The following is a 21,476-nucleotide window of genomic DNA, read 5'->3' as shown; positions in this document are numbered from 1 at the left end:
CCACCTGGCACTTTCCCCACAGAGTTGAGCCCTTTATCCATTTGCTTGGCTGATGATTGATGTTTTCAGCAGTCATTCCTTCAAGGAGTTTTCCCCATCCCAGTTGATTTCTCCCTTTTTTGTTTTCTGTAATACTTATGTACAATTTGGATTGAACACCCATGGTAGACTTTTTTCGTTTCACATAAATCTGCTTTAATTCTCATTAAAAAAAAAAAAAAAAAAAGCTTTGTGGCACAGGGAAAATACACCTTGATTTGTTAGGCAGATTAATAAGTGAGATTATGAACAGACTATGTATCCAGACTGAGAAAATAACCATTTATAATCTGTCTTTTCAGAAGTACCATTTCCATGAAAATCACTGAATTTCAGACCTCTCCTGGTTGCTGAAGGACTTCTGGCGACACTGTTCACTTAGTTCAGGTTTGTATCTATACTTGAAAGTTACCTAGCGATATCTCCAGAGGGGCTTTTAATTCTAGCCCACCACTCATCCCCAGGATGAAGAGATACCTTCTTTTTGAATAGTGAAATCCAGGCAAGACAGATAAAAAACACATTGTTAGAAAAAGACAGATCATTTCTTTGTACCCCTCTATTGTCCCAGCATCATCTTATTCCAGTCCCCTGTCATTAAGACCACATGCTTTAGTGTAGGGGGACCAGGAGAGTAAATATGGGTTAGCCACCCATCATGGCCTGACTCTGGCCATTGAGAGAATGTCTAGAAATGGAGCAAGAACGTGGGGCCTCTGATTAGGTTCAGCCTTCACCCTAATTTTTCCAGCTGGTGGGCTCAGCTTGTTCCTATAATTGTGAAAACAGTTTGCTGGTCGTTGTCTTCATGTGCCGTTTCTTAAGTAGCCACTAGGTGAGGACGTGGCTCCGTGAAGGTCTTTCCCTGTGGGACTTGGTCCCTCACTAGTCTCTCTAACCCTCTTCTGCTTTGTGTGTGCTTGTTCCCCAGTTGGTTCATAAAGAGCTTGGGTTCTGGAGTCACTCAGGCCTGGATTTGACTCTGAAAGGTTTCCCAGCTCTGAAATTAGGATAAGAAGACCCACCTCCTGTGGGAAACTAGCATGCTCTCAGGCCACAGGTGGGAGTGTACCAGATGCCCAAAGTACCCGTGAGTCCCCTTCACCTCAGCAGTTTCCTCTGACTGTTGATACTGTGGGTGTGCTAGTACATGTGCAGTGGTGTGTGTGTGTGCGCGCGTGTGTGTGTGCGTGCTTGTTCATCTCAGCATTAGTAGCAAAAGGTTGGAAATCACAGAAATATCCACCAGTAGGTGGAATAAGCTAGCATGCATCCTTACAGTGGAGTACAGTGCTGGGTGGGGGCAGAAAACAGGAGGCGCTCGCCGTGCACTGCTAAGGAAAGACCTCCCAGGTATTTCATTTGAAAAAAGACGCAAGATTCTGAACAGCGCGTCCTGTGTGGTTAACTACTTCCGTGTTAAAGGGGGCAGTGGGGGAAGATGAAATAAATTTTTGTGTTTGTCTACGTATACATCAAGAGATGAGAAACGCACACAGCATTAATTAGACCCACCTGTTTTTTTGTGGGAGTATCTAGTGGTAGATATTTTTGCTTGATTTATATGAAAAATTGGCGGCTTCGTCTTCCTCTGTTGGGACTCCTTTGCTCCTTGTAAGGTGCCTTGCTTCACTAGCTGAGTCTCCTCGCGGCGCCCCCGCCCCGCCCCTGTGCGCAGGCGCTGTGCACGAGCCCTGTGTCCTCTGGGGGGAGGGGAGGGAGACTTGCATGTGCAGCGTATTCTATGTCTGAACCACATGTAGCCGGTTCAAGGCAGTCGTTCTTCTGATGAGTCCCTGTGCACGCCATGGCCAGGAGAAGGTGGTAAGTGTGCACATGACCTGTGTTCTGCTCTTGGCTTGCTGCTGACTGGAGCCTTGCCAGTCGGCCAGGCCGGGCAGGACACTCTTGTTTACCGGGCGCGCTGTCCCCACCAGTGGTGTTTCCGGTGTGAGGGCCGAGCAGGATGAGCCCCCTCCGTGGCCGCCTCCACCTGCTCAGGCCTCCCTGCTGCCCCAGCACCTCCTGTTGCCATCAGTGCCTTCTTGTCTCTGAGGAAACGAGGCTGTTTCTGGCCAGGTTTTAGCTTTGAGGTTGGCAGTGCATTCCAGGCAGCTGCCCAGATCCTGGGCGCTTGCGCTCCCTTGCCTCCCCGTTCAGTCCTCCTGGAGGTCTCCTGCCCGCCTTATCCCAGCCTCCTCCAGCCCTGGCTCCCAGCAGAGCCCTCACCTGTGCACTCATGCTCAGGGTCCCCCTCTGTGGTCCCTGAAGCTCCTGTTGCAGTGGCTCTGTTCTCAGATCCAGCTCCCAGGTCGTTCCTTCCCTCTCCCCGAGGGCTCACCCTGGTTCTCCCCTCGCTGCTGCCTGTGTACTTCCCTGTTGTTGTCACATGCGTGTATGCCGTGTGACCACTGCCATTGTCATCCCCCCGGACTTCCACGGCTTCCCTCGGTTACCCGTTAATTGCAGCCCAGGTCAGCGGGAGGACAGTTGGTGCCGTAGCCCTGGCCATCCTTGGAATGAGAAGTGCCCACCTGCTCTACAGCCCAGGGTGTGGCTTCCCGACTGCCTCTCCTTTTCCGGCAGAGCAGGCACTGTGGGAGCCCTGCGCTCAGCCACAGCCTCAAGTAGAGCAGTCAGAGCCAGGCTGGAGCCGCTTGCCTGCTGCTGGGCTGTGGTGACGGCAGCTGCTGCAGCGCTGGCGCAGGGAGGGCCCCAGCCAGGCCCCTGGTCCCGTGCGGCTGGGCCAGAGGGACAGGTGGCTGTGTGTTCAGTCACCCAGTCATGTCTGACTCTTTGCAGCCCCAAGGACTGCAGCACACCAGGCCTCCCTGCCCCTCCCCATCTCTTGGAGTTGGCCCAGGTTCATATCTATTGAATCAGTGAAGCCATCCAGCCATCTCATCCTCTGTCACCCTGTTCTTCAGCCTTCAGTCTTTCCCAGCATCGTGGTGTTCTCCAGTGAGTCGGCTGTTCGCATCAGCTGCCCAAAGTATTGGAGCTTCAGCATCAGTCCTTCCAGTGAATAGTCAGGGTTGATTTCCTTTAGGATTAACTAGTTTGATCTCCTTGCTCTCCAAGGGACTCTCAAGAGTCTTCTCCAGCACCATAGTTCAGAAGCATCAATTCCTCAGTGCTCTGCCTTCTTTATGGTCCAGCTCTCACATTCCATACATGACTGCTGGAAAGACTGTAGCCTTGACTATGTGGACCTTCGTCAGCAAAGTGATGTCTTTGCCTTTCTATACGCCATCTAGGTTTGTCATAGCTTTCCTGCCAAAAAGCAGTTGTCTTCTAGTTTCATGGCTACAGTCACCATCTGCACTGATTTTAGAGCCCAAGAAGAGAAAATCTGTCCCTGCTTCCACATTTTCCCCTTCTATTTGCCAGGAAGTGATGGGACTGGATGCCATGCTCTTAGGTTTTTTTAATATTATGGCTCAGACAGCAAGGGTGACTTTAGGCAGGACCAAACCTTGACTCAGGCTTCCCAGTGTTCGTGGTAAAGAACCCACCTGCCAGTACAGGTAGACATAATAGATGTGGGTTCGATTCCTGGGTGGGGAAGATCCCCTGGAGGAGGGGATGGCAACCCACCTCAGTATTCTTGCCTTGAGAATCCCATGGACTAGAGGAGCCTGGTGGACTATGGTGTAGGGGGTTGAAAAGAGTCAGACACAACTGAAGCGACTTAGCACACAGCACAAAGCTTGACTCTGGTTTGGACCTGGGTTGACCCTCCTGGGCATCTGTTGGGTCTCAGGGTGCATCCTGGGGTGCAGGTGTTTACAGTTGGCCTAGCCCCTTGCTGGGGGCAGGTTTGATAGGATGGGCTCTGGCCACATAACAGCAGAGGACAGGATAACAGCTCGTGCATCCCCTTTGGAAGGGTCTGGAGCTGAGGAAAAGCCAGACCTCTGTTTTTCTTTGAAGAAGTAGCCATCATTTGTTCTTTTGGCCAAAAAAAATTTGTCTTAACCATTAAGAAATGAAAGGTTTCCTGGTCATGGAAGCAGGAAGTTTATCTTTCTCTCTCCCGTTCCCATCTTGTAGGAGCTGAAGCTTCAGCAGAGCCCTGACCCAGGGACATCTCAATGGCCCTGGGAGCAGAAAAGGCAGAGGGGGAGGCATCCTCAGACACGAAGGCCCCTTCCTGTGGGAGCTGGAGCCGCGGGGAGCAAGAGCTGAGTCCCGCAGGGCCTGTGCTCGGGGAGCAGCCGCCACGCCTGGAAGCTGAGGGAGGACCCGCCTCTCCTGTTGCGGGCACCGAGGGGCTCCCTGGCCCTGCCTGCTATGGTGGGGTTGGCCCTGGCCCCTCCAGAGCCTGCCAGCCACCAGCGAGCGGGGCCAGCAGGGAGCCAGCAGCTGGTGGGTCTAAGCCTACTTTCGGTTGCGTGCCTTCTCCTGCTGGCCTGGAGACTGGTGATCTGCCCTCTGCGGGAAAACAGGTAGGCACCAGGGTAGTGGGGCTGTCCTTTGAGAGTCCACTCAAGCACTGTCTAACCATCTTACAGCTTCCCCAGCGCCCATGTGAGGCGGGGAGGTAGGAGAGCTCAGGTAGCTTGGATGTGCTGATTTCTGTTCTGCAGGTTCACAGACAGGTGGGCTCAGCAGATAGCTCTGTCCACAGCATCTCCTCTTCCTCAGGAGTGTGACTGGTGACCTTTTGAGGATTAGGGATGCTGTGACCAAGACATCCTGCCCAGAGGGCAGGCAGGGGAGCCCCAGTGGGGGAGCCGTGTCCTGTGTTCAACTTGGTGATGTGGAGGCTTTCCGGGGCCCTTGGGGAGATGGGAAGAAGGGTCCAGGAACATGGGCTCCTGGGGGCTGTACCCCACTAGGCCCTTGGGGGCCTGGCAGCACTGTCAATGGGCAAAGAGGATTTCAGGGGCCTCCTGAATACAGGCAGCCTCACTTAGAGGGTGTCATGTGGAGCAGGAGCCCTGCCTGTCTCTGACCTCGGGCGAACCACTGGATCTGGCAGGCCCTCAGGATAGTTGGGGAGGTTGCCTGATCGACCTGTCTCTCCCAGCTCCGACAGCCTGTGGTGGTCTGCCTGCCAAGACCTTTCACGGTGGCGGCTCTGATCTGTGCCGTGTCATCGTGGCACTGGCTGCCACGTGCTGCTGCCCGGAGCCCTGTGACATGAGGAGGTTGTAAGCATGACTGCCTGGGAGAAGACAGAGGCTAGGCCCACCTGCTGGGGGCCGGGGCACTGTGAGGCTCAGGGCACCTGAGTCAAACTCGGTGAGGTGGGCGGCAAGGGAGCGAACAGAGATGGGCTGTTTGTGAGTGTCAGTCTGCTGCTTGCTGCGGCGCTGCTGTTTGTTGAGCTGTCATTGTTCACCCTGGAGCTCGTTTAATCCGCATAGCCTGAGGAGGCGGTCACCAAGCCCGCTTTGCAGGTGAGGGAAGTGAGGCTCAGAAGTGAGTCTGGGAGCTGGCAGCTAGGGGGTGGCCTCAGGGCTGTCTGGTTCCAAAGCCCACACCCTAACCTCTAGTGCCATCCTGCCTCCCTGAGGGTGGTCTCTTCATGGAGCTGATTAAAAGTCTGAGTGAGGAGGCTGGGGTGAATGACTCATTTTGCCACTGTTGAGTCACCGCTGGGTGTGAGCCGAGCCGGGTGGGGCCTGGTGGGCTGCCTGACTGCCAGGTTCGGGTGTGTGTCCTGTCAGCAGCAGAATTACTGAGGTCCTGCTTGCCCAGAGCGCGCTTCTCAGAGGTTAGGCAGTGTGTTCCAGCTTCAGCACGACAGAGCTATTTGAGTTCTGCTCGCTCCTGAAGGAGGCATCTGTGCAGGAAGAACTGGGGAAGAACGGTGGTAGGGGTTGGGGGGATCAGCTCCGGAAGGACTGTCTGCTCCCCTCGTCTCCATCTCTAGCCGCACCCTCGCTGTGTCTGACTCTCGCACAGGTAGCAGGCTCTTTTCAAGAACTTTTCCTCCGGGTCATCTGGGTCCCCAAAACCTCCCCAGAGTTGTCCCCAAAGAGAGTCTGGCTCGCCTGTTTGACCTTTTCCTTCCCTCCTGTCACTGTAGATGGAGGAGACCAGGCTTCCTGTCCCGGAGGCGCTGCCTCGGGCTCGTGCCATTCCCAGAGCTGCTGCTGTTTACTCGGGACACGATGCTGACACCGAAGATGACCCGTCCCCTGTGGAGTCCCCGCAGGTGCCAGACCTCTGCCCACAGTCTCCCATCTCGGGCTTCCCATGCCCGTCGAGGAGGAGGTCGGCCGTGAGCCCAGGGACGCCCGCGCCACCGTCTTCCAGTTGCAGCGTGTCCGCCTCCTCCCCAGGCAGCAGTCTCCAGGATCACCAGGAAAAGGCAGAGCCTCAGAGTGGCTGCCTCGCCAAAGTCTCCTCCTCCCTGGAGCTGGCTGTCCCGCCATCAGCGCCCTCGGTGGTAGGCCCTGGGCCTCAGCTCCAGTGGTTGCCCCAGCCTGTGTCCTCAGCGGGGGATGCCCCCGGGCTGGGCAGGAGACGCCTCTCCTTCCAGGCCGAGTACTGGGCCTGTGTGCTGCCCGATTCCCTGCCTCCCTCCCCAGACCGCCGCTCCCCGCTCTGGAACCCGAACAAAGAGTACGAAGACCTGCTGGACTACACCTATCCCCTCAGGCCCGGGCCCCGGCTCCCGAAGCAGCTCGTGGCTGAGCCCGTCCTGCAGGACTCGGGCATAGACCTGGATAGCTTCTCTGTCTCCCCGGCAAGCACCCTCAAGTCACCCACTAACGTCTCCCACAGTTGCCCACCAGCCGAGGCTGCTGCCCTGCCGTTCTCTGGGCCCAGAGAGCCAAACCTTAAGCGGGGGCCCTCTGGAGTACCCCAGAAGCAGGGTGGTGTGGGGTTAGCATCTTGCAGCCCCTTTGCCTCTACCCCCAGAGCTCCAGGCGGTAGGACCACTCCTTGGGTGAGCAGAGAGCCAGCCCGGAGGAACCTGAGGGACTGGCCACCTGTGGGCAGGCACCTTGAGCTGGGTTCTCCACACCTGAGGACAAGGGACAGAGGGTGGTCCTCACCCAGGCTGGAGAGGGAGAAGGGGGCCAGCCAGGGCCTCGGGCGCCTCACCTGCACGGAGTCTGGATGGAAACCCCAAGAGGAGGTGGAAAGTGACGACGAGTATCTGGCCCTACCCTCTCGGCTGACACAGGTTTCTAGCTTGGTTTCATATCTGGGCTCCATTCCCACCTTGGTGCCCCTGTCCACGGATGCTGCCGAAGGGCAGAGCTCCCTGGACGTGTCGGACAGTGATGGGCCAGCTTCCCTCCCGTCAGACTCCAGCCAAAGCCAGCTTCCCTCCGGGGCTACCCTCAGAGGGTCCTGGAGCGCTGAGGACCAGAAGCACTGTTTGCTGCGCTCCCTCATCCATGCAAGGCGCTCTGCCGGGGAGGGCAGCCTGGTGAGCGGCCAGGCCCTGGGAGTCTCCTCTGGACCAGTGAGAACCCGCGCCTCCTGGTCGGCAGTGTTGGATCCAGATGCTGAAGGGCAGCCTCCCAGGAAGGGCGGAGAGCAGGGAAGAGAGTCCCTCGTGCAGTGCGTGCAGGTAAACTCGGTGTCTTCAGCAGTGTTGCCTTCTTCCCCTGTCCACTGACCTCGTAGTGAAGCTTGGTAACACTGAGCACTTAGGTGCCAGGCACTGTACTGCGCCTTCTGTCCCGTCCTGATGACTACTGGCGTGCTCTTGTCACTGCTGGAGGAAAAGGCAATGAGATGTTAGGTAACCTGCGCCTTCACGGTCAGTGAGAGTAGAGCCTGTGCTGCTAATCAGTCCCCAGGCTGCTTGACCTTGACGATCAAGAGGCCCTCTGCACAAGAGGGCCCTGTGCTCAGATGCCTTAAGGAAGTAGAGGCTCAATAAAAGTGTTTTCTTGGCCAAAAGATTTCCCAGAGCTTTAATTTGACAAAAGCCTGTACCTGCAGATTTGAGAGTGTCCGGTACACTATTGCCTAGACTTGTTAGACTCGTGGACCGTGTGAGAATGTCAGGAGGTGGAGCTAATACTGCATGGAATAGGGCTGTCAGTGTCAACTCTCCTGGCTCCATCTCTTTAGTTTGCTTGTTGGTAGGATGTGGAGCTTTGCCTCTTTGGTCTTTGTGTGGGTTAAATGAAATATTCCATGTCACGGACCTTGCACAGTCCCTCACATAAGGATGTTCAGGTGTGCAGCTGTCCACTCACTGGCAGAGCCCAGGGCCTGCCTCCTGCCTGAGCGCCCAGAAATGTGTCCACAGGGCAGCAGGGCAGCCAGTCGAGGGCTGTGTCCCCAGGAGTGACATCACAGACATTTTCTAGCGCTCAAGGAGGGCTTTAACCTGCCCCGTGGTGTCGTGTGGACTTTATTTGTACCGTGGAGCAGGTGGTACAGGTGTTAGCATGTGGAAGAGCGAAACTGGGCTACAGGCCTGGGCTCACAGCCCCTGGTGAGTGGCTGGCAGGAGTCTGGGGCCCGGCTCCCTGGGCGCGTAGGAGCCGCACAGGGACAAGCAGCTTCAGTTCAGTTGTTCTCAGGTGTAGGATCAGGTCAGTCTTGGTCACGGTCCCATATCCTATGTCCACATCTTCCCCAGGAGCAGTTCTATAGTCAGTACAGTGCTGAGCGAGGAACTGATCTCTGTGTCAGGCAGGTCCCTTTTGGGCTGCTCTTTCCCCGCCACCCTCTCCCTTCGCGTGCCCTCCTCTGTCCCTGCACACAGGCCTGGCCCTTCACAGACTGAGCGGACACAGAGCCAAGGTGAGCCCTCCATGTACTCCTGGCAGAAGTCTGGAGTCATGGGGTGGGGACAGACCGGGAACAGAGAGGAGACAACGCCTTGGTGGGGAATGCTCTGGAAAGGTGCAGCCTGTAGCCTGGGATCCCCCAGATATTTTTAGCCTGTGAAAATGTAGCCTGCGGTTCCACGGGTGACACACGATTTATTTGTCTACACAGACATTTTGTTGTCAGCTGGAAGAGCTGATCCACTGGCTGTATAACGTTGCAGACACTACTGACCACCTCACTGCACCCAGATCCAGCCTTACAGGCCTCAAGTCTTCTCTGCAGCTTTACCGGGTAATAAGTGGTCCTGGTTTCTGACTGTTCACTCACTAGAGTGGTAGTAAGTTACTTGATTAGAAGGTAAAAGTTCAAATGACTGATGCACAGTATGTCATGATCCATTGACTTTTTCCTGAAATCTAATCGGAGAGCCTCCTGGAAACCGAATTCTTTTCAAATCCTCAATGCTGAAAACTAACGTGTGAGTTACTTCCCAGACCAAGTAGAGCTTGAGGAAAGTGCATTTTATCTGTCTTCAATCCAGAATACTTCAGGATTGTTTGCAGTGTGATTTTCCAAATGTGTCAGGCTTCCCTGATAGCTCAGTTGTTAAAGAATCTGCCTGCAATGTAGGAGACTCTGGTTCAGTTCCTGGGTTGGGGAGATTCCTTGGAGAAGGGCTAGGCTACCCACTCCAGTATTCTTGGACTTCCCTTGCGGCTCAGCTGGTAAAGAATCCACCAGCAATGTGGAAGACCTGGGTTTGATCCCTGGGTTGGGAAGATCCCCTGGAGAAGGGAAAGGCTACCCACTCTAGTATTCTGACCTGGAGAATTTCATGAACTACAGTCCATGGGGTCACAAAGAGTTGGACACAACTGACTCACTTTCCAAATTCTCAGGGATTGATAAGCAGAGATCTTCATTGTTAGGAAATCACAAGACTATTGAAATTAAGTAAAATTAAAAGGTTTAAGTTTTTCAGTTCTGGCCACATTCCAAATGTTTGGTCATCACATTTGTCTGGTGGCTACCATATTGAATAGAGCCTTTAGAACATTTCCATCATCACAGAAGACTGTTGGACAGCCCTGACTGGTATTTTTAGGGCTTGAGCTGAATTGCACTGACTCCAGAATACACACAAGGCATTTTGATGGTATTTAAACCAAAATATGACCCAGTTTGCTTCTCAAGGTATTCGGGGGAGGGGGGTGTAGGGGTTACCTCTTTTTAGATTTTGTTATTTTAACGATCTTTTTGTGGGTCTTGGTTAACTTTGTAATGGGTGTATTTTGTGACATTTTGTGCTGTTCTGGCATAATTATCAGTAGGCCCTCTTCATTCTCAGAAGTGTTCTGAATTGGATGATAAAGTATCAGTCGATACTGATAGTCACATCAACTGAGCCCCCTGCTGGCTTACAGCACATCTGTCTGGTTGACCAAGTCTTTCTGTCGCCTCTTCCGGAGGAGCAGGGGTAGTGTTTGTGGCCTGAACTTGTGCTTTAGTCCAGTTTTCTGGGACAGTTCTTTGAATAGGAGTGTGATTTACTTGTGACCAAGCCAGGGCCACACCACCCAACTCAGAGCTCCTTCCACACCCAGGCAAGGGGGGACCCTTTGTTTTCCAACTTGGAGCCAACTAAAATTGAGGGGCAAAGCCTTGCCTGGGTGGGCCAGCTGCTCTACCCTCGTGGGAATGCTGCTTCCTGCTGAGTGGAGGGTGGTTGCCAGAGTTCCTTTCCCAGAGCACACTTGAGAGAGGAGAGGAAGGCTGAGCGTGATGGCCCGCCCCCAAGAGGCCCAGGGCAGCACCACCGTAGAGAGAGGGCACTGCTTGGAGTTTGGACCTACTGGGGTGGCCGTTCCAGAGGGCCCCCGCCCCACTCCCCTCATAACAGGTGTCTCACAGCAGCTCTGTTCCACCACTTTATCCCTCCTCCTGTCCTCTGCGTGTCTCTGCTGCCAGGCCGGTCACATGCACCTGTCTTGCTTTGTGGGTAGAGCTGAGAGCTGAGCTGGGAGTCACTGCCGGTTAGCGAAGCCTAGCCCGCTTGTGTCATCCACACAGCTGTGTCACCAAGTGGGGCCTCACTCTCAGCACTGCTGCACACAGAATGGTGCCTGGCTCACGCCCACATGTGAGCTACCTGGAGCCTACTTAGATACCAGACATAAGCACGTGTACGTTGGTTCACACGTTTCACTTGTGACCCTGTCTTGTGTATTTTGTCTTAACACAGTGGGTTTGTGGCAGCATATAAACTGCAGAGTACTAAAGAAGAAAATCATAAGTACAGGTAATTAGGGCAAACAAAAACAAGACAGGGATATAGTAAATCCAAAAGTAAAACTGCAGCTTCAGAATGTGAACTGCACCCTGTGCTGAAGCTGGTCATGGATGTGACTTTACATCTTAGCAGCTAAAGGAAAAACCAGAAACGGCTACAAGGCTTGGTACTATAAGGGGAAAAGAAATCAGCTGCTCAAGAGACTCACAGCTTCCCTGACGCCGTCCCACGGCCTCAAGTCCACAGAGAGCGGGACAGGGAGGACGTGGGGCAGGCTGCAGCTGCCTGTGGCCACGCTGAAGGCGCCTCTTTGGCTCTGCGGGCCCACTAGAATGGAAGACCGTCTCAACAGGCCCGTGAGCTTAAAGGGGACCCTGTGAGGTGTAGCCCACACAGGAATCCCTGCCTCCAGGCTGTTCAGGAGCCAGGTTCTGCCAGGGAAAAGAAAACTCTGCTTTTGTCAAATTGTAAACAGAAAAAAAGGATTGACTCTGGGTTTGCCTTGGGCTCAAAGAAGATGAGGTTAAACTACTGCAGTTTACCTGGGGAATCCTGAAGACTGGGTGGGTTAAAGGGGAGTCCAACTACCAAACAAAAGATCCTTGTTAATGACTTTCGTGAAATGGTAATGAAGCTTTTTCCTGTTTTTTTCTATTATGCTCTAAGCAATTTAAGAAAGATATAGATGAACACCAGTCCCTGACGGAGAGTGTCTTACAGAAAGGGGAAATCCTGCTTCAGAGCCTGCTGGATAATACCCCAGGTGAGATGCTTGGGTTTTGAATTTAGCCGGTGCTTAATACCTCTCAGTGCAAGTCTGGGACCCACTTTGTCACCAGGCGGAGCCTGTAGTACAAGAATCCCTCGTGTCCACACCCATTGCCTTTGATTACCACAGTCGACTGCCAGCTTCTCGCATCTTCAAGGCCCCACAAACACGTGATGAGGCAGTCACAGCCCTGCGGGTGTGAGAAGTCAGGCACTGAGCCTGCAAGAAAGATGCACTTGTTTTTCTTTAATATGTATTTGGCTGTGCTCAGTCTTAGCAGCATGCAGGAGCTTTAGCTGCAGCGTGCGAACCTTGCTGCTGCATGTGGGATCTAGTCCCCTGACAGGGATCAAGCCAAGGCCCCTGTATTGAGAGCACAGAGTCCCAGCCACTGGACCACCGAAGTCCCAAGAACAGTGCTCTTTAAGCTTCTGCCTCTCCTTGGTGGAGTCCTTGGGGGGCATGCTGGCTTTAGACCAGCTCCCCTTAGCTTAGGGGAGCCAAGAACACAGTGGGGAGCCTGCAGGGCTCCCTTCCTTTTGCCCTGCAGGCTGAACCCCTCTCTGGTTATCTGCTTTGGGGGAGGATTTGTTCCAGGACCTGAGAGCAGTCGATCTGTTCTTTGGGAAGAGACTGACGGAAGAAGTGAACTGATGAGAAGGGGACAGGTGGACGGTGGTACACAAACGAAGCTTGAGCCCCTTTCGCAGGATGGATTCCCAGATTAGAAAGGTGTGAAAATCAGACTCAAGAGTGCATCTCAGGGTGCAGGTGTTTACAGCTGGCCTTGCCCTTGCTGGGGGCAGGTATGATAGGATGAATATGACAGGGGAATGCTAAGGTGAAGCAAGGAATTGAGGGGCCCCTCAAAGCAGTCCCTATGTTTCTTTAAGACTGAGCAAGCAAGTGCTGAAAAAGCTCATCTGTGTTTTGCCTCAGTTTTGGAGTGAAGTGGGATTTCCACTGGAAGCAAAACAGTGTAAACAAAAGTGGGCAGGATCCACTGGCCTGAGAAGGGAAGAGGTGGCGCTTTTCTGACCAGCAGTGGTGGGTGGTGTGTGGTAGGGAGGTGGCGCAGTGTCCCAGCCTGAGCACCGCTGACACGCTGGGCCATGTGACGCTTTGCCGTGAGGACAGCTGTCCTGTTGCTGCACCATGTTTATCAGCATCCCTGTCCTCTGCCCATTAAACGCCAGTAGTAAACCTCCTCAGTTTTGACAACCCCAGACATCTCCAGGCACTGCCAGATATCCCCTGGGAAGGAAGAAACAACCAGGACTGAAAACTGAGCGTGGCAGAGGGGTTTTGCTGGGGGGAGCCACTGAAGGGTTTCAGCAGGCATGACTTACCCATTGTCAGTCACGTGAGCCCACAGCAGTCCCTTGCCCTTGGGACACCTTTGCTTTGGCTCATCCACTGTGCTCTTGGCATTAAGAGTTTTAAAATTTTTATTGGGGCAGAAATTTGGTATGCCAAGCTCTTTTGCCACTTGTTATACCAGCACTGTCTTGAGTACTATGTGCCAGACACCATGCCAGAGCCGTTGACATTTTTTCCATTTAATCACAGCCCCATGAGGTGGATAGTTGATACTCACTTCACAGAGCGGTGGATCTGCATGGGGCCGCTGGGCTCCAGTCCCTGTGTGCTAATTCCCGACTCAGGCTCCTGCACCTCCACACACACACAGCAGCATAAAGACCTCAGTGCCAGGAAGTTTCCTGGAGGCCACATGTTAACAGTGGGCTTCTTAAAAGCTACGAGTTGTTCTTGGACCTTCATTTAAAAATCGACTCAGTAGTACTTCTCAGTACTTAATCGGTAATGATGTCCCACTTTGCTCTTCTCTCCAAAGGAGTATAGAGGTATTTTACTGCCTAAATAAGAGACTTTTTTTTAGGGAACTCTCTGGTGGTCCAGAGAGGAAGAGCTGGCGCGCTCACTGCTGTGTGCCCAGGTTCAATCTCTGATTGACGAACTAATATCCCACAAGCTGTGCATGGCCAAAAAAAAAAAAAAAAGATGCTTTGGGATATTTTGTGGTTTTCAGATCTGTATCCAGACTCATTCAGATGGACACCATGCCCCTCCCAGTTCTCTGTTTGGACTAATCTGTGAAAACCACAGGTTCCCCTAGACATCCACAGGGTCTTCAGCTAGGCGCACAACTCTTCCCTCCAGATCACATTGTCAGAGTCAGTGGAGCCCGAGCATAGACACCCCAGTCCCCACAAACTTCCTCAGAGCCCGCTTTCATCCTCAGCCACAGGCAAAACCTGAGGGACAGGTCAATCAAGTTAATTCCTTCCAAATGTGTTCATCTCAGCCTCCAGCTAACGGGTTTTCCTTTGGTCATCTGGCAAGTTTTCACTACATTTTGACCTGGTCACCTTGGTGCATGAAGTAACAGTCCTGCCTTACGCCCTAACTCCTCATTATCCTAGATCAGACGACTAGAACCTATTGACATCGAGCTGAACCAGGCCCCTGTATGCATGTATTCAATGAAAACATCGAAGTCTCAACTGGGAAAGAGAATTTCATCACTGTTCCAGCTCTCCTTTTGTTTGGCCCCAACCAGATGTTCTAACATTTTAAAATAAAAGTTCAAAAAACAAAGGCCCCCTGAATTCCACTGACCCCACACAGGACTGTTCACATGACTGGTGAACTTGGAGGAGAGAACCACCCCTCGCCCTTGCAGGTGAGCTGTGCCGTGCCCTGGCTGCGCTCCTCAGCCTGCCCTGCTGGCCGTTCTCAGGTGTCGGTCAGCACTTCGCCCTGATGCTGCTGCACCGCTGTCGCTTCCCTAGGGGCTGACCTCCACAGCCTGTTCCTCCTTCCACCCATCCGTCAGCATCCTCTGCGGAGAACACAGCTTCCCCTTTCCCTTCCTCTGCTCACAGATGTTGCAGCTGTGGCAGGAAATTAGGGAGAGGGTGAACACAGCTGATAAAAGGCACAGGAAGCAAAAGCAGCCTTTGTGTTTAACAAAGGAAGTTGAAGTTTTTAAAAGAAAAGCCTGCTGTGTGTGATGCACTCTGAACCTGGCCCCTCCCTTCCTCAAATACTTGGGCTATAGAGGTTAGAATCTTGGCCTCATGAACCATCTTGTGTTAGCCTACTTTGAGGTAATTTTCTCTTGAAGTCTATTTAGGACCCACCAAAAAGGGTTCACAAGCGATCCCATGTTACGTTACCATATCACCCATATATGTGCTAAATGACAGTCCCACAGCCAACAGAAGCTGACAGGATCTGGCAGCAGGACCCAGAGTCCTCATGGTGGCCTGCTGTTTTCATTTCAGGCTTCAGCCCCACAGGATCTGGGTGTGAGCCAGGGGTCTTATCTCTAAAAGTCAGATAATACCAGTCATCAGACAACCATGTCTCGTGCATTTTTGTGAATTGTGTAACTCCACAGAGTGGAGCCAGTGAAACAATTCAGCATCAATCACAAGTTAACAACATAGATTCCGCACTGCAATTCAGTCTGCAGTGCAGTTCAGTCCAGGGGAGTATTTTTTTCTAAGTGGACATTGTGAAACTGGCCATGTTCCTGCTTTCTGCTATACCCTGGTATGTTCCTTGAAGGTACACTTGTGTTGTCTCTTTGGCCTTACTGCTTTAAAACTCATTTGTTAGTGTTAAAGGATGTCCTGGGCAGGATCTCTAGGCAGCCCAGCGCGCTGGAGAGGCACGCGGATCACCTGTACGACACCATCTTGGCCTCCCTAGACACACTGGCCGGCTGCAGCCTCACCCCTGACAGCACGCCAACGGCACACAGGAGCGCCGGTGTGAAGGGGATTAGCCTGGTAAGTAGAGCAACCCCAGAGGAGAAAATTTGTCCTCAGACCCCAGTGCCTGATTCTGGAACAGAGTTTCTGCTGTAATAGTTGGCTGTTTCTTAGAAGCTGCTTCAACTAGAAAAGCTACTGAAACAAATGAGAGGCTGGGAGAAGCCCCTGGAACTGAGCTGCCATTGCCAGGAAGTGGGGCGGGGGACGCTTTCTGTGATGATGAAAGCAGCACGTTCCATTGCTCACTTTCAGCCTTGTGCCTGCTGAGGACCAGGGTGCTCTGTGCTTCCATCTTAAATGGCCGACGTGCCACCCCTCCCCACCCATGGAAACGACTGGAATTTACCTGTACCAACTTTCTTATGTCTGCACATGTACTTCTCTGGTACAGGCTGCCTCTATCCTGTAGGGTCTTCCCACCCAGCTCTTGTGGTGCTCCATCTGTAAGCAGCTCCTGACAGTGCCAGGTAGCCACAGGGATCCTGAGTTACAACTCCCCACACCTTCTTTTCCTGAAAACGCTCTCTGTAAGCGTCACACACCATTCCGCTCCAAAAAAGGGCCAGGGGATGGATAGATGGGAGCACCAGGCCTTGGAGATGTCACAGATAGCAACAGAAGCTGGGAGCAAAGAGGGACTGCTGCCCACGGTGGGGCTACCATATGCCGCCACAACGAGCACGCTTCTTCTGAAACTTCTACAGCCGAAATCTGGCGTTTAACTCAGATTTCCTGGGAGAGAATTCACTGTAGATAAACGAAGGTAAGGGGTAAATCCAGGTATGTCAGGAGCCAGGGAGTCCCTGTATTTGCATTAAATAAATCTAGATAGTCATTTTAATTCTAAAATGAATGCAGATGATTGCCATGTCACTTCCCCCGCAGCATTCTGCCTGTAACATGCTTCTCTTTCTCTTTAGGCATCTTCTCTGGATGAGATGTAATAATCTGTCAGTCAAAATGTGGCTATTGGGAAACTTTCGGAAGTCCTTGTGAGAGCCATTTAATATTGAAACCAAGGGGGAAATGTGACTCTATTGTGCTAGCTTTAAAATGCCTTTCTCTTCCCTGAAAGTAAGGGCTGTTGAGTTACTGTTTTTATTTAAATGAGTTCTTTCCAGTTAAGGTTTTCCTTTGGTGCTTCTCTACAAAGAGCATGTAGCTTTGCAGTTGTTGATAAAATAATGCGAATGAGGCTTACAGGATTTCCTCTCCCTCCGTCCAGTTAAAAAGAGGAGATGGAACTCCTAAACTAGTCCATGTACGGAGATCATTTAAAGAAAGCTGGTATGAGAAAGAAGGTACCCAGTACTTGGTATTCTCAGACATACAAGAGGATCCAAGAGACATGACTAAGCTTATAAATCACTCTTTGAAGAATGTAGAAGACACTCAAACTCTCCAAATTAATAGAAAGTTTTGAACAAATAGAACCTCTGCAAATTATTTTGAGCTGCTAAGATACCTTTTATCATCTTAAGTGCTCAGGGCTCCATCTGCCTGCCTAACATTTTAAAGGAGAATGTGATAGGGGCTTAAGAAGCTGCCATTGAGCCCACTAATGACCTGCCTTCAGGGTACCTCCAGGAGGAGGCATCCTCCACTCCTCCCTGTGAAGAGTCAGAAGGGCATGGATAGGCTCACACAGCCTGGTTAAATAGCTATAGAAGTGAAGGCTGTTCATGGTGAGGGGCAAAGGGATTTCTTTGTTGCTTTGGGAGCTGACATGTGAATACCTTGGGCGGGGGGGCCAAGGAGCAACCATTTAAAGCCAGCTCTGTAGCTTTTTAAAGTAAAATGATTGGCCATTGCTGGTAACCACACATTCTGCAAAAAACAAGTGCTTTAAAAATGTTTTATTGGGCTGTGAATGTACACGGAAGGCGGAAAGCACTTTCCCTGTTTACTTGTATTCCAGTAAGCTACGACCTGAGGAAAGGGTTCTCCGCACTCAAATATGTGGTAAACACTTCAGGAAAGTCAAAATCCTTTCTCAAACTCTAGGTTCTCACTTGATGGAGGGTGCTTAAGAAAGGAAGATAACTTTCATTTATAAAGAAATGGACAAATCACCTGAACCCAGACCAGGTAACATTGGAACAGTTACTCTCATAAAGCAGTCTTCTGATATCCCTCAGAATAAAATACTAAATAGAAAATTATCCTCTTTAAGAGAAGTTTAGAACTTAAAGCTGAGCAACTTAACACCATCTCATCCATCTCTGAACCAAAATCCTCAAGAGTTTAAACTGGAAAATAAGCTGTTAATAAGTTTTAATGTTTAAAGATTTTAATTCTAAAGGGAAACTATAAAATTCAGTAACAGTTATATAAAGTGGAGTATTTCAAATGCCTCTGCCATTCTAGTATTTATCAAAATGCTTAAAGGCATAATTTTGATTCTACTGTCTCAGTTTTAATCTTGGTTCTGGACATAGATTTAAAAAGACAAAACACCTTCCTAGCAGATTATTATATATGTAAAATAGTCTTAAAGGCCTTAATTGGCAAAGAAGGCATATCTAAAAGCCTCTGTTCTTATTTCACCTTCTCTTGATGTGACTATAAATTGGTACATGCCTTTCCAATGAGTGTATTACAGGATAAGCCCTTGGGAGTTAAACCCATTTATTTACTGACATTTTGCTAGGCATGAAAATGCCTTAACTAGTTAGCAAAAAAACTGTTTCTATAGGGTTGTCATCTTCAAAGTGACCAATGGTATTTTATAGTAGTTGAATGCTGGAAGTGCCATTCGATCTAATAATTAGCTTCAGCCGACGGAAATTTTCAGACTATTTTATTTCAGAGTACCCTATTTTGTAAACTATTCCTTTTACAAAGCAATGATCTAAAGATATTTTTGTTCACTTCCTTTGCCTACTCTGGACCTACTCATGAATGTCACTGAAGAGTATCAGCACAGCTATTAATGGTATCTTCGGCAGTGCTATAGGTTTAAGACCTCCCTTAAAACTCAAGCGGAAATCGTTTCTGACTAGGCAGATGCTGCCAGCAGCATTTCGTGAGCAAACACGGCCAGGTTTGCTTCTAGCGGCCCAGCTGGCCAGTGCTCTGTGGTACACATAAGCCTTAAGGACAGCAGTGGCTCACAGTGACTCATCATGTAGTTACAAAACCCCAAGTTTACCTGTAGTATAATTCCCTAGTAGTCCCCTTAAAGTAGTAGAACTTAAGTCCACAGGAAAGTGGCAGTACTGGGAGCTAGACTGGCAGTTTCAAAACCTGGGTTCTCGTTGCAGCTCCATGGCTTAAGCTCATCTGCAAATAGACCATGTCAGTACAATGCTATTTTGAAGCTTAAATGGGAACACAAGGGCAGATGTGAAACATGCTGCAATGACAACACACATGCTAAAGGTAATTTTGGTCCAAAGTCAAAAAAAGTCATTGCTTAGACCAGAATGGCCATCATTCTGCAAGGATTTCCAGACACTGACTGCTTAGGTTTAGAACATGGGAGCTAATTCATAGCAACCACTTACAAAATACAGCAAGCAATAATTCCCTTTACTGAGTGAATGGATTATTAAAAGCCCATAATGTAGCTTGAAATATTTGTACTTGAAAATGGGGGTAGGAATGGGAGTATTTTCCCCCCAAACTGCATTTATTAAGCGAGTAGTGAAGCATGCTGAAACATCTTGTCCCAGTCTTGACTACCACATGGAAAAGAACACTAGAATTTTCAAAAATAAATATGTAAATATGCTTACACCTCAAATTCACATAATTTTTTTGCTGACTCACCAAGAAAAAGCTGACAGTTTGAACAACTTGCTTGTGTAAAACAAGAGAGCATTACATTGTCTGAAATTTGTATCATCTACTTTAAAAATGTTTCTAAATTATTTGTTTGTACTGTATTGATAAGGCAAAAAAAAACCTTTTGAAGCATTTAAAAAAATTCACCCAAATCGACTATTGGTAGCTTGAGGAGTTTTTCAGTTGCCTTATGTGAAGATGAATAGACCCAACAAGCACATCTATAATACAAAGTAAACTGTGATTTTATTGTGAAATTCTCATAGATGGAAAATTAAATTGAATATTTATTCTGTCCATTTCATTTTACAATAATCTTACCACTTATTTTTGTACCATGTATTTCAATTGCCTGTTTAGTGAAAATAAAGAAACCTATAATTTTTGGCTTGTTTTTAGTTTAAATTTTATCACTGAATTAAAGACCCCACCATAAAATGTGTAGCCAACAGCCACATCCCACGCCCCTAAGTAAAGAATATTTTGGTTACTATTTCAACCCGAAGGAAACAATCTTTGACTTCTACCACCGTGAAATGCCAGAGCTGGCAAAAGATTTTTGTTCCCCCACAATAAAAACAAACCCTAGGATCTTTAACCAAACAAATTTTTCACATGTGCAAAATTCAACTGAAATAAATATTTCTCATTTACTACTCCCACCCAGCATTCATGTTTTCAGCTAATTTTAAGGGACATATTTTCTAAAATTAGGGCAAATAGTAAATTTCCTGCTTCCTACTTCAATGTTTTAACTCATCTCCAACCTAAGGTATACAATTGCGGAGAATAAAACAGCTGACATCTGACTCCAAACATGGAAGAAACAATATAAGCACACGTGTTAGTCTGCCAATTAAGGAAAGGTATTTTCCACCTCTACCACAGAAGAATCAAATGTTGATCAATGAAGCCATTTCAAATGGTTCTAGAGAAGGATCAGAGATAATAGGCTAGGTAGCATACATTCTAAAACTTATTTTCATACAGTTTAATCTCCCTGAACCACTAAGCTTGGTTAAATCCCTGTGCAGCACACAAGCCTCCCTAGGTCATTTACTGGGTATATTATCTGGAAAGCATATTGGATGCTGCTCTAAGATAGGTCTACAATGCCCTGGTTGCACACACAAATGGCTGTTTTGAGTATAATGCAAGGCTCTATTTCCCTTTAGCCATAAGAATTAAAACAATACTTATCACCATACAGTTTGATATTACTTCCAGTAAGTACAATATTTATTAAACATATCTTCAGTTGTTTTGTTACATAGTGTGCAACAAATTACAATATTCTGCAGCCACAAATTATATGCAGAGTATGAAGAAACTATTAATCAGATAGTGTAATCTTTCCGTTTATAACTCTACAAGGAAGAACTAGCAAATCAGATCTTACATATAACATCTCACTAAACTTTATGCATGGAAAGTGACAGACACTGGTTGTGCTGTTTGATACAAAATGGCTGAACTTCATCTTCAGAAGACTAAACCTGACATCTAAACATGCCAATATAAACATCAAAACAAAATATATTCTAACCAACCACGGGAAACAGTCTGATATCAGGAAAGCAACAAGGATTACACACATTATTTTATAAACCAGCACACAAAGGTTTAAAACAGTTCTGAAAATGAAGTTAGCTGTCTTGAGTCAAGGGAATAAAAAAAAAGTCAGTATTGACCATTTACAATCTCTGACCTTTGTGGAGACGGTAAGAATCTGTTGTAGTGCAGCTACATACAGTACAATTCAGGCAATTTTGTTTTTTTTCACTTGGGTTCAGATTGCAAATTCATTGCTGTGAGAAAAGGACGGAGGCAAATTTTAGCAGCAACCTCCACCTGACTGCTTGACCGGAGTGCTCTGAATTTTAACATTGGACTTCTCGGCACCACCAGCTGTTGCTCCAGGACCCATTCGCTTTTTAATCTCAGCTGCCATCGTCATGAAAGACTGTTCTACATTCGTTGCATTCTTAGCACTGGTTTCCAAAAATGGAATTCCAAGGGAATCAGCAAATTC

General features: G+C 49.5%; 2 protein-coding genes across 8 annotated transcripts in view; one reads left to right on the top strand and one right to left on the bottom strand.

The window, feature by feature from the left end:
- The window catches only part of CEP68 (centrosomal protein 68), a 26,781-nt gene extending 6,951 nt beyond the window's left edge, over positions 1 to 19,830 (top strand). The window contains exons 2-8 of one of the 7 annotated variants that reach the window (XM_069583014.1): positions 342 to 426; positions 4,093 to 4,487; positions 6,077 to 7,576; positions 8,965 to 9,087; positions 11,753 to 11,849; positions 15,501 to 15,673; positions 16,579 to 19,830. In XM_069583014.1, the coding sequence (XP_069439115.1) occupies positions 4,134 to 4,487; positions 6,077 to 7,576; positions 8,965 to 9,087; positions 11,753 to 11,849; positions 15,501 to 15,673; positions 16,579 to 16,602 (2,271 nt within the window). In that variant the 5' untranslated portion in view covers positions 342 to 426; positions 4,093 to 4,133 and the 3' untranslated portion in view covers positions 16,603 to 19,830. Of the gene's footprint in view, positions 1 to 341; positions 427 to 1,745; positions 1,864 to 4,092; positions 4,488 to 6,076; positions 7,577 to 8,964; positions 9,088 to 11,752; positions 11,850 to 14,299; positions 14,475 to 15,500; positions 15,852 to 16,578 lie in introns of those variants that run through there. The other 6 variants (XM_069583016.1, XM_069583012.1, XM_069583017.1 and 3 more) reach the window with 6 other exon arrangements.
- Positions 19,667 to 21,476, bottom strand: part of RAB1A (RAB1A, member RAS oncogene family) — a 30,048-nt gene continuing 28,238 nt past the window's right edge. Inside the window, exon 6 of the mRNA XM_069583019.1 lies at positions 19,667 to 21,476. Within this exon, the coding sequence (XP_069439120.1) occupies positions 21,279 to 21,476 (198 nt within the window). The 3' untranslated portion in view covers positions 19,667 to 21,278.

Source organism: Ovis canadensis, chromosome 3, assembly GCF_042477335.2.
Source record: "Ovis canadensis isolate MfBH-ARS-UI-01 breed Bighorn chromosome 3, ARS-UI_OviCan_v2, whole genome shotgun sequence".
Taxonomy (NCBI): Eukaryota; Metazoa; Chordata; class Mammalia; order Artiodactyla; family Bovidae; genus Ovis; species Ovis canadensis.
This window is presented reverse-complemented; position numbering and strand designations above follow the sequence as displayed.